At 54.3% G+C, this 12,641-nt stretch overlaps 1 protein-coding gene across 10 annotated transcripts in view; it reads right to left on the reverse strand.

The window, feature by feature from the left end:
- The window catches only part of MYO7A (myosin VIIA), a 78,321-nt gene that overhangs the window by 53,786 nt on the left and 11,894 nt on the right, over positions 1-12,641 (reverse strand). For 9 of the 10 annotated variants that reach the window (XR_012122548.1, XM_073215982.1, XM_073215981.1 and 6 more), the window contains exons 3-4: positions 8,466-8,579; positions 3,210-3,362 (exon numbers count right to left, since the gene is read on the reverse strand). Coding sequence is in view for 9 of the 10 variants with exons in the window: in XM_073215982.1 (XP_073072083.1) it covers positions 3,210-3,362; positions 8,466-8,579 (267 nt within the window). In the remaining variant the exon portion in view is untranslated. The remainder of the gene's footprint in view (positions 1-3,209; positions 3,363-8,465; positions 8,580-12,641) is intronic. The other variant, XM_037010613.2, reaches the window with a different exon arrangement.

The following is a 12,641-nucleotide window of genomic DNA, read 5'->3' on the forward strand; positions in this document are numbered from 1 at the left end:
CCCTGTTGTGCCAGAGGGAAGGCTGAGACCAAAGAGGGGGCTGGTCTCCCCCAAAGGCCACAGACCAACACCTAGATGCAGGCCTCCCAGACCAGGCCTCCAGCCTCTATTCAGCATCAGGGAGCCCTGGGATCCCCCACCCCTGTTACTTGTTCACTGCAGAACCAGGGACAGCTCCTGGCCTCTGGGATCCAACACCGAGCAAGGGGTTCCGAGGTGTCCTCTGAGGGCCCTCCCCCAGTTGGGATGCCCAGTGCTGATTTGTGGCCCTGGGGTACTGTCCGCCAGGCTCCTGGGGGCAAGCCAGCTGGAGCAGGCAGGCCTGGCGCAGACAGTCAGGGACAGAACATCCACCCGGTCCCAGGCTGTGAGAGGCAGTGGTAATCTGAGGAAATCCTAAATGTGTGGGGCCGAGCCCAGGGTGACCCAAGCCATGAAGTGACCAGGGGTTGCCATGGTCAAGGACAGGTATGGTTTCTGGATAGGGCGATGGCCTGGTTGCTTTTCTAAAGCCCTGCTCTAGTCCCACCTCATCCACCTAATCATAGCTTAGTAGAGTCAGTAAGTCGAGGAAACCTCCTTAATCCTGCAGTTCCTCAGCACAGCCTCCTAGACCAAAGGACACCCAGAATCTTAGGCCCGTGGGCTACCCAGCTAGGGACCTTCCTGTGCCTGACCATGGGCCCTGAACAAGAAGGCAGCTTAGACACCTCACCTTAACTCTGTCCCGTTCCCCTCCCCTGCCCTGTGATCCCCGGTCAGCCTACTCAAGGACATAATGTCTCAGCTGACTTCTGTTAGCTGCCAGCAAATCAGTCTTCTCCCTTAAATTTCACAAATAAGATTCACTGTTCGCAGACTTTCTGAAACCCTTTCCCTCCCCTCTCCCTTATTAATCCTGTGTTTCCCTTTTTTCCTTGATTCAGCCTATCAACTGTCTCCCTCACATGTGAGGAACAGGTTTGCCTGCAAAATCACTAAGCTGTGTGCAGAATTACCAACTACATGCCTCTGAAGGATCATTAGACATGGTCTGTGGGGGCAGCTCCCATCCTGGCAGCTCCTCCCATGAAGAGGCCTCAGCCTCCTCTTGGCAGTAGACTGGGCAGGTCATCGGCTCTGACAGGGGCCATGCTGGGCAGACAGGTGGGTGGGCTCCCTGCTTACCTGCAGACCCAAGTGTCAGGCTCCACCCAGACCTGGGGGAGCAGCCATGTAGAGCCTTGGGACCCTCCTGTGTCCACTTGCAGTCCAGGAAGACGAGCAAGGAGGGAAACCCTAAGATCTGGGGTGCAGATGTCAGTGGGTGCCCACAGGGTAGCTCTGGCCTGGGCTCCGGTTCTAACCCCACCTCACTGGCTGGGTGATGCTGCTCACGTCTAGAGGTGCCAGTCATGCCCTGCCTACCTCTGGGTAAGTCAAAGAGTGAGGGGCCTTTGTCAGTGCTCAGCACTCCCTGTGAAAGCTGCCTGCTGTACCTACATGGTAGACAGATGTCAACAGCCTGGGCACAGCCTCCCCTTGGGAGCCTGAGGCTGTAGAGGGACCCAGGGCCAAGAGGGTGGCAGACGGCCTCCCCAGCAGCAGAGGGGCTGCAGTTCCAGGGTTTATGAGGGGATGAACTTCTGGCCCTAAAAGCAACTTCTGTGATTCCTAGGGACACCCCCCTGGGGTCCAACAGACTCTTCCAGCCCTATTTCCCTGGGTCCCCTTCACGGCCTGACAGTCTGAGTGACACTGCCACCTCCTCACCTGGCATGGTCCTGCCTCCAGGCTTCTGTTCACCCATGCCCCTTCCTGAACACCGTCTCTGCAGGCCTCACCCACTTCCAGGAGCTGGGAGTGAGACCTCGCTCCCACAGACCCCAGGGACCTGCTCGGCTCTTCTCGATGGCACTCATCACCCCACACATCCCTGAGCATGCTCCCCACACCAGCCCGCCCAGACCTAGGGACCTGCCTCCGGGGGGCTCCATCCTGCTCTCCCCTTGCTGCACATCCTTGGTTTCCTTCCCCCCTGAGCTGCTTGAGAGAGGGACTGGGTCAGAGACGTGCAATGACCCCAGCACACAGCTCTAGGCCTGGTTAAACCTTGTGGGGCCTCTGCGTCCCTGTCTGTAAAGCAGGACTATGGGACTAGTGGGCGTGTGGCCCAAAGACCCCCGAGGTTCCCCAAGACCCTTTCGGGAAGTATGCAAGGTCTAGTCTTTTCCACCTCCATACGTGGGAGGCCAGATTCTCTTCATACACTTCAACCAAACCAACATCACACCAGACTGCGCTCGAAGCAGGTGTGAGGATCCAGTTGTCTTCCATAGCATTAAAGACATTTGAAAGAACTGTAAAATAATGCCACTCTTCTAATTTTACTTTAGCAAATAGAGTTATTTTTCAAAAAGATATGTTATCCTATAGTGGATTTTTAGGGATTTTGAAATGAATTAATACATTTTTTAAAGTTACTCGTTTTTGTTTTTGTTTTTTTTTAGACAAGCAAAGAGCAGTTTAATAAACAGAAGTACACACACTCAAAGAAGGAGTGGGGGCATGCTCCAGAGACAAGCAGTCAAACATTTGTTTCAATTTCTAACACAGTAAATCTCAATATAACCCACATAAACAAATGCTCTTTGGGGTCCCCAGTAATTTTTAAGAGCATAAATGGTTCAGGCCTCAAAGTGTGAGAACGCCTTGACTAAATGATCTGGTGGGTGCTTCTTTTCTGCTGCTCCTCGAGCTGACCTCTTGGGGTCAGCTCAGTCCTGGATGAGACTGTCTTTATTCGTCCTCTGACTTTCAAGGTGGAGGAGTGTGGGGTGTGTGTGTGACTGGTTCTAACATCAAGGTTCTGGGGAGATAAGGAGCCGTTCCCTCCTCTATCCGTTCCCTGAGGATACAGGCTACCCACCCATCCTCTCTTGACCTTGAGGACAGGCTCTGACTCCATAGCAAACTCAGATTGGGCAGCAGTTCCCTATGTCTGGGCCAAGCACTGAGCCTCTCACCTACTAGCCCAGGCCTCCCAGTGGTTGTGAGGTGTGGGGAGGCACATGAAGATATGTTATCCTATAGTGGATTACATATGTGAGTATAAACCACCCACAACCCCAACTACAAACCATACAAGCCATGGCTCAAAGAGGATGAGCCAGACCAAGCGGCTGTGGGCAGGGGTGCCCGACAGGTGTTGGGGGGCAGGCAGCACTCACATAGATGAGGTGGTCCTGGTAGCGGATGAGCAGGTTGCGCAAGATGCCAGCCTCATTGAGATCCCCCAGGCGGATCATGTCCTGCACGCCGTGGACCGACGTGGGGTGCATGGGCTTGATGTGTGTAGCATTCTGCAGGGAGATCCAGTGTTCCTATGGGCAGGCACAGGGCTTGTGTCAGGTTGCTCTCCTGGGGCCCAGGCAGTGCACTGCTGGGTAGGGACCTGGGAGGGAGGGGCACTGGGTCTGTATATGGCAAGTGCCTTGTCCTCTTCTGCAGCCAAACACTATCACTTGCAAAAGGTTTGAGTCTGTGAGGACGGTCCTGCCCACTTAGGGGATTCTCTCTGCAGATCTGAGAGGTGGGCAGGGATCTTGGCCCCACCTTGCAATTGTCACAAAGGGAATTAGAGTCCCCCCAGTCACTTTGTAGGATGGAGTGGAAGGGGTAATCAGTGGAGTTAGACATGGCTTCAAATCCTGGCTCTGGTAAATAAATGCACAAAAAGTAATCTCAGTGCCAAGAATAAACCAACAGGCATATGGGATGGAGAATCCCCGAGGGAGCTACTTTAGATAAGATGGCCAGGGACCACCTCTCCAAGGAGGTGACATTTGAGCTGAGATCTGAATGATGAGGAAGAGACGCCTATAAGATGTGGGGAGAAGGGATTCCAGGCTGAGGGAACAGCAAAAGCAAAGTGTCTGAGGCTGGCAAAGATAGGGCAAGACCAGTGGAGGTGGGAGAAGTGGACCCATTTGGCATACATCTCACAGGGCTTGTTGGTGAATGTGGAACACGGGTGAACTTTCAATACCTGTGAGCTGAGGCAGACACTGGGGCAGGTTGCCCTTGGGCTCTGCCTACTGTGCCCTGCAATATCTCCTGCTGCCAGGGGGTGGCAGACTGGGTGACATATGGCCAATAGCATCAGCTCTTTCAACCAGCCGGCAAAGCCCTGGTTTCCTGGGAGTTGGAAGCCTCCCCTCCCCAAGGTGGTCTCCAGCACCTTCTCCTCACAATCCAAGTCTCTCAGGGAAGTGAGTCTAAACTGTGCTCTGGGGTGTGGCCGCAGCCTGTGTTGAGCCCCCACAACCCTCTGGGGCCCTCTTCCTGTTCACACATACCAGAACCCTGAGAGCCTCAGGTCCAGGCAGGAGCCTGACTTATAGGAAGAGAAAGGAGGGCAAGGGGAGCCCCCTGTCACCTCCCAACTGAGACTTGCTGAGGAGGTGTGATGCACATGTCACCTTCTCTCCCACCTGCCTCTCCTCTGGGCCCCCTCTGGGATACCCAGCCCCAACGGCTAGACACAAGCAGAGACCAGGCATCGGCCCCTCATCCCATCCCGATTCAGCTGCTCCCCCACTCCCACCCCCTCAATCCCTTAAAGGGCTGCTGAGTAGGCAGTGCCCTCCTTGACAACCTCATGCCCCTACCCTGATCCAGACCATCATCCCTCACCGGCCCCACTGCCATCCTAACCACCAGCTCTCCCCTCCAACCCCTCAGCCCCCTGCGAGTTTCCTCAGGCACTAGTCTGATGCCATCACTCTGACACTTTGAACCCTTCCCTGACCCCACCTTGCTCTTCAGCCCGGCATTCAAAGGTCGGCATGAGCTGGATGCAGGGAGGCCTTCCAGCCTTTGCTCCAGCTACCCCCATATTTCCAAGCCAGGGAAGCTTGGTCTTCCCTTCCCCGGACACCTCTGTGCCCGTGCTCAGGTTGCTCCCTCTGCCTTCTTTCCACTCAGCCCTGGAGGCTCAGCTCAGCTGTCTCCCAGGGAGGAGGGCTTTGCTGACAGTGTTGCCCACTCTCACGAGTTCTGCCTGTGCCACCCCCACCGCCACTGCGGGCTGGGCCGGGGCCCCCCTGGGCTTCCATGATGCTGGGCTCTCCCGCTGCAAGGCGGTGGTCACACTGGGTTGCCATAGTTTGAATGCAGTTTTCCCCCTTACCTCCCACTATGCCCCAAGCCTGGGAGCTCATGCGGGCCAGATTCCATGCCTTATACAGGGGCCAGGCACAAATGGCATGGTAGGCAATCTCTGTTGGGACAGCCACCTGGTGACCAGGTCTGGCTGAGAAACAGAAGTCCTAGTCATGGAGTGACCCCAGAAGTCCCCTATTCCAGGCCCCTCACTTCACATGAGAAAACAGGATCACAGCAGTGTAGTGGCAGGCACAAGTCCTTCAGAGGGGTCAGGGCCAGGGCCAGCCACTGCCCACAAGTCGTTTCCCTGGTACTTCACAGCAGTTCCTGGGCCAGGAGCATTTCGATCCAGGTCAGGCCCTCATACAGCACTCCCCGAGGCATGAATGGGCCAGGGAGGGAGACCAAAGAACCTGCCTGCACTTTCCAGTCCTGAGTGGGACATTCCCCTCTCCCATTTTATCCTATTTCTTGATAAAAGCTGATCCAGTTGGAAAATTCCGTCTGGCTGGTCCCCACTCACTGACTCCATCCTAGGCCCCTGCATGGGCCACAAGGGAGAGGACTCCTGGGCAGGCTGTCTGCCCTCCCCTCTCAACCCCAACCTCCATCATCCCTCCCACAACAGTTTAGCACAGAGTGCAGAGGGGGCTCAGCCGCTGCGTGACTGCATGGCCGTGTGCATGGTACTGCTTCCCTGAGCCTCCATGACCACATCTACAAATGGAATTAGAATAACAGTCTCTTCTTAGGGATGCTGGGGGGATTCACTGATACATTAAAAGCCAACCTTTGTTTCACTCCTGCCAGGCCTAAAAGCACTGGTACCTGGGACCTGCTCAACAGTGCTGGGTAGTATTACTCTAATGCTTTCTGGACTTACAAAGAAGCTGTATGTTCTCATTTGTTCCCTGTAACACACCGTAACAGAATTACCAGCCTGTTTTACAGAAAGGAGTTGCACTCCAGAGGTAAACTGGCTCGTTCAGTTAAACGGCAGAGCTAAGCCTGCCCCCCCTCCCCCCACTCCCCACCCCCGCATGGAAGGATTTCCAACCAAGGTCAGCACCCCTCAGGCCAATGTCCACAGGCACCTACAGCACAGACTGAAGTATAAGCAGGGCAGAAACTGTGGCCCGGCCCTGAAGGAACGCCAGAAATGCTTATCATCATGCCCATTTTACAGAGGAGAACACTGTGGGTGGGGTGGGCAGTGGAGAACATGGCCAATTCCAGGGGCTGGGGACATGCCTGGGAAAGAGCTGGCCTGGCACTGAGCTTGGAGAGACAGGGACCACGTGCTCTGCAGAGAAAGGGAAGGAGGGTGCAGTTCGGGCAAAGGCAGAGTGTCAGGATTCCAGTGAGGCCTGGAACTGGAACCTTCATTCACTCATCCAGCAAGTCTTCACTGAGCACCTCCTCTGGGCAAACGCTTCACTGAGCTCTGGGGAACCGGATGTGATGCACCTGGTCCCTGCCCTCAGGTTGAGAAGTCTGCGGGAAGTCAGCACGGTCAAAGATGATGGCCTGGGGATTCGGCTGGGGCGAGGGGGAGGTGGATAGGAATGGGAGTGGGAATGGGGGCCAGAAGGTCCGGACCCAGTGCCAGTGAAGCAAACCAGCCTCCCTAATCTGCCCCCGGCAGTCAGGCATGGCCCTCCCCCACTGCAGCCCCCATTCTCAGGGCTTCAGTGAGAGCGTGTAGGAGGGGACCTCTCGGATCTGGTGACACAGTTACGGGACACCATCTGACATGCAACATAACCCGAATGAAACTCGAGCCTGCAGGGAGCGTCCCTGAGCCCCACTCTGGGCTACAGGCCGGTTCATGGGCCTGTGTGAGCTGCCAGTGGCTCCTGGGCCATCCCCATCGCCACCCACAACCCATGGCTGTAACCTTACAGAGGTTTCCTAGAAGGTCCTAGAACTAGAGCCTCTGGAATGACATTGAAGGTGCTCTGGTTCTAAAACCAGGGGACAAAAGCATGATTTGACAGAACCTGAGCCCCAGAGTTGCCACTGAGATACTGGGAGAGGAATCACATGCAGGGGCCAGAGGGCCTGCTCCTAACCCACTTACTGGCTGTGTCATGAGCCCTGGAGGTCCCCCTCTGTGCCCCAGTTCCCCCTGGGTAACAGCAGCTGCCCTCCCAGCCTTTCACAGGTGCTGTGAGGACCCAAAGACAGACGCTGGCTTGCAGGGCTTTGCAAACCCCATGGGGGTGTGTTCCTGAGGGCTGCAGGGACAGCAGTGAGGTCCCTTCCCCCTCCATGTCCAGCACCTGGCCTCCAGGGTCCTAAGCCCTCCCTCCTGCCACAGAGGAGCCTTCTGCTCCAAGGCATGGCCCCCTCTTTTAGCCCCAGCAGACTAGGAGGCTAAGTCAGGGACTCCGTTCTATCTCTGCATCCCCAGTGCTGGCCATAGCTTGAGGCACAACCCGAATTATGGAGCAAGTCAATCTTCCTGGGTCCCTCATGTCCCCGCTAAGCTGCAACCCTGTTGTGTGGGATGCAACTACATCTATGTGACCCCATGCCATGTGCATGTGTGCAACACACATGTTCAGAGGTCCCGGGTTTCCCCCTGGGCCCTCATCCAGACCACCCACCTTCCCAGGGGCAGGGCTCTGACTTCAGAACTTTCCTTCCCTCCCATTCTCATTATTACCAAATGTACACCTCCTGTGTCCCTTTCCTTCAGGGCCACGAGAGATAACGGATTAATCTGTGAGACTGATCTCCAGGCAGCACCGAGGGGACAATGAATTCATATGATGCAGGAACTCAACAGAGTGAGACTGTGGGTGTTTTCAGACTAACCTCACTTTGTTGAGGTGTTCTCCACGTGTAACTTCACTTACAGGTCAACAAACCTGTGAAATAATTATTACTATCCCCATTTTATAGAAGAGAAAACTAAGGCTCAGAAGGGAAGGAGACTTGATGAAGGCTGCAAAGCTAGTAAGTGGGAAGGATGGGATTTGAACCCATCTGTCTGACCCCAAGTCCCCCTGCCTGAGGAGCTCCCACCCCAGTGCCACAGCCTGCCCCTCACCACATGCACACGTGCCCACAGACACACAGCTCGCATACCAGGCAGAGTGGACTGAGGTACTCGCAGAAACAGAACAGTCTGAGGCAGGGAGGGCGGGCCTCCCTCGCTGGGATGGCGGGGAAAGCTCCATGAGGGAGGGGGTGTCTGAGAGGCAGCAGTGGGGGCACAGGTACTCCTGTAGGTCACTGCTTGGCCCCTGCCTCAGGTCACCAGTCAGCCTGTGTCCTCCCAGGCAGGGGGGCTGGGGAGGCAGGGGGATACTCACATTGCCTTCATCGTCCACCACCTGGATCTGCCCAGAATCGCAGAGCTTCACCACCGCCCCGATGGGCACATCAAACTCCTGCCCGGACCGCAGGTCCATCCAGACGTAGTCCCCCTGTGAGTGGGAGAGAGCCCCAGGCCAGGTGAGCAGGGAGGGGGACTGAGCACCCCTTCCTGGCCCTGGCACAGCCACCGCCAGAGGCTCTCATGCCACCCAGAGCAGGAAGGAAGAGAACATGTACTTGCTGCAAGCCTCTGGTACCAGGCCCTGGGCCGGGTGCTTATGCAATGTTATCGATCCCTCCTCTGCTGCAGCCATTACTGTCCCCACTTTACAGATGAGTAAGCTGAGGCTCGGAGAGGGGAAGAGCCAAGAACACACAGCTGGTCAGCTTCAAACCCAGGCCTCCCTGAAGCCTGGCTCTCTCCAAGGCTCTACACACACGAACAGCGGACTCACTGAGGTTTAGGCAGAAACACTGATGAGCCACCCAAAGCATTTCCCCTCTGTCCTAAAGGAAGCACCCCCACAGTACACCAAACAGCCTCTGCCACCTCCGGGATTAAATCTTATAGTCACAGGTACGGGTTCCTCACAGTGACACCACTCTGTGCTGGGCCCTGTGATAGGAATTTGGCCACACTGCCTCCTGGCTTGCGGGGAGTGTCCTGGCTTTGAGGGGGAGGGAAGTCATGTTTGTGTCCCCTGCAGCAACTGGCTCCCACCACACATACAGTAAAGGGCACATGGAAGCCAAGGCTAAAGCCAGCATCAGAGAAACAGATTTTCCAGAACAACCACTTTCAGCACCAATGCCTTCAGCAAACACATATTGAGTGCCTACTAAATACAGGCACTGATTGATCTAAATGCTGGGGATCCAGCAGTGACCTTGGAGTCTACATTCTAGTTGGAGACAGAAAATGAATAAACAAGAGCAAACACTTTAACAGGGTCACTTTGGATAGTGGTGACCACCATGAAGGAAATAAGCACCCCACGGAGGAGAATGGGGGAGCCGGGCAACTGCAGACTTAGTAGCCAGGGAAGCCACTCTGTGGAGGAGACCTCTGAGCTGAGACCTGAAGGTGAGAAGCAGCCAGACAGGAAAAGAGCAGGGGTGGGAATCTGGGCAGAGGGAGTGACGCATGCAAAGGCCCTGAGGCAGGAAGGAATGGCACAGAGGCCACTGTGGCAGGATCAGACAGACTGGAGAGGGAGATCTAGAGGCAGGCAAGACCCAGGACATGTAGACTCACAAGCGTGGAGGTACATTTGGGTTCTATTCTAATCCAGCAAGAGTACTGCCTAGTAGGGTGAGAGAATGTAGACATCCTAATATAAATAGAACTTACTATCAAGTGGCAGTTAGGAGCATAGTAGCTAATTAAATGATTCACTGTTAAAATTAACCCAGTGGAAAAAGCTCTGGGCTAGGAGTCAGGAAATTGGGCTCTAGGATTTGCTTAGCTGTAGACAAGTTGCTGACCAATGTGAGTCTCCGTTTCCCCCAGCCTCAGTGAGGGGTGAGCTCAGTGAGCCCCAAGGCCAGCTCATCACTGCTCCAGCCTCCCCCTGCTCCCATGGGAGCCAACTGTTTTTCAGGCACAGCTGCCACTGTGGACATTTGCTTCAGGAGATGTTAGCTTATTTTAGAGACAGGCTAACTCCAAACTCAAGCTTTCTTCCAGAAACAGTAGGAAAAATTGGAAAGCCTCTGGAGGGGAGAAGTCATTTATTTATTGAACATCTACTGTATGCCCTGCTGCCTAGCTGCACCCCATACACTGCTCCACGTAACCCTCACAACTGCTCAGTCCCAAGCGCAGGCTGCCTTCCCGCACTCCTCATCCCTCTAAGGGCCGGCCCACCGGCCACCTGACACACCCCTGTTCAAGCTGTTCTTGTCCACCTGCCCCCACCCCCACCCATCTCTCTGCTGGGTGGAGGCCTACCCATCTGCCCAGACCCAGAACAAAATGCAGCTCTTCCTTAGCAGCTCCCCTACCTTACTCCTCCTCCTCCCCATCCCTGAAGAGTTCATTCATTCATTCAGCACGTATTTGTGGAGAGCACATGGAGGCCCATCCTGCTGCAGACTCTGCAGACAGAGCAGTGAACAGACAGGAAGGACAGAGTGCCTAGACCCAGGTGAGGTGAGGACGTCGGGGGAATGTAGGCAGGCGCCAGGTCACACAGGGCCCCATGAGCTGTGGACAATGACTGGACTTTCTTCTACATATGACATTTTCAAAATTTCTGTCTGGCTGCTGTGTGGAAAATGGAGGCATTCCTTCAGGCTCCAGGATCCAGGCCCTGGGCTGGCAGCAGGCTGGATTAGCACCATCTGTGTGTCCATCCCCACTAGCGTGCAGCCCCTGAGGGCAGGGCAGGGCTGGATCTGAGCCCTTCGGGCAATTTCCCAGAGCCAGAGTCAAACAGAAAAACAGAGTTTTGTCCCTAGGTAAGAGACAAAAACAAAGAATGAATAAGCCTATGTGTGAGAGAATGCATTATGTGTCTGAGTGTGTAAGAGAGGGCATGTGACAGAGTGTGAGAAAGAATGAGAATGTGTATGTGTGTGAGAGAGAAAGAGAGACACTGCCAGACTCCAGGAGGCCCAGCTGGCGCAGGACCATCCCCTATGCTAGCTCACCATCTCCCAACAACGGGCCAGGGAGCAACTAGATGCTTCCCTGTAATAAACTATTTCATTGAACCTCATGGCAATTCTTAGGCAGAGGATTCTACCTACAGTTCATCTCCTCAAAGAGCTCAAGAAACTTGCTTAAGTTCACACAGTTGTTTTGCGGTAAAGCCGGGAATGAAGCCCAAGTGAGACAGGGCAGGGACATGGGACCAGGTCATGCATAAATACTTAGCCTGTGAAAAAGGCCCAGCTTTCTCTTTAACTTAATCTATACGTGGTTTTTCCTTTTCTTCCAGCCCCTTAGTCAATTAAGTAACTTTGTAACCAGGACAGGAGATAGACCTCCGAAGTGTAAGTGAACCTATGTGGATAAAGAACACTGAGATCCAGATCAACGGGCACCTAAGTAACCCTATTCTTGAGACAAAACTTCAAAGGAATTATGAATCACCTGTATACATCATGCCTCATGCTGACCCCTACCTAAAAGGCCCTATAGGCCCAAACTCTAAACCCTTGAGTGCATCTGCTGAGGTCGCCCACACTCCCTTCTGAGTGTGTACTGTCTTATGTCAAATAGTTTATTATTTCATGTACCAATTGCACTTGCCTCTGAACTCTTCTCCACGATAAAGACAAGATTCAACCCACATAGGTGAGGATTCTTGACTCTGACAGAGCAAGAATTCTCGACCAAGTAGGTTGAGTGTAGATAATGAAGGAATTCATTAAAGCAAGAGTAGAAGCGAATGTCAGCAGGCGTGCCGGCTGCAGAGAGCAGAAGAGCAGAGCGAGGAAAGGAAAGTCTCCAACCTCCACCTCTGGCGGTCAGTGTCTGTCACTTTGCTATTTCATTCAGCTTTCTAGTCTTAACACAATCCTTGTCTCTCTTATGTTTCATTTCAGACCAATAAGGAAGTAGTTCTCAGAACATAATTGCACTCCATCCAGTGCTCCACGGCTCCCCTAAATCCTGGGGTGGTAGGGCCTTAGTTCCCACGCCGTGAAGATTCAAGCAGACACTGGACACCGGACAGGACTTGCCAAGGGACTTGCCCTGTGCCAAGCAGCAGTTAATGAACTTTCCTTTCCTCCCTCTGCTCTTCTGCTCTCTGCAGCCTGCACGCCTGCTGACATTCGCTTCTACTTTTGCTTTAATTCCTTCCTTACCTACACTCTACCTACTTGGTTGAGAATTCTTTCTGTCAGAGTCAAGAATCCTCACCTGGGTGGGCTGAGGTTTCACCTAGTGTACAGGGAAAGACCTCCCCAGGCGCTGCTGCCTGACCACACAAGCCTAACAAATTCCAAGTCCAGTGCTCTTTCCTGATCTCCTTCCCCTGGTCTAAGCTTGAACCCGGTTCTGTGGACAAAACAGGAAGCACTGCTGGGGCCCTTGACTGCGATGGTTTAGGGCCAAAAGGCAAACTGGGAGCTTCAGCGGAGGGCAGGGGGCTCTCTCAGTCATTTGTATCCCCTGACCCAGCACAGAGTCTGGCATGCAGAAAATGGGTCCCACCCAGGGA

The sequence above is a fragment of the Manis javanica genome, chromosome 11 (assembly GCF_040802235.1).
Source record: "Manis javanica isolate MJ-LG chromosome 11, MJ_LKY, whole genome shotgun sequence".
Taxonomy (NCBI): Eukaryota; Metazoa; Chordata; class Mammalia; order Pholidota; family Manidae; genus Manis; species Manis javanica.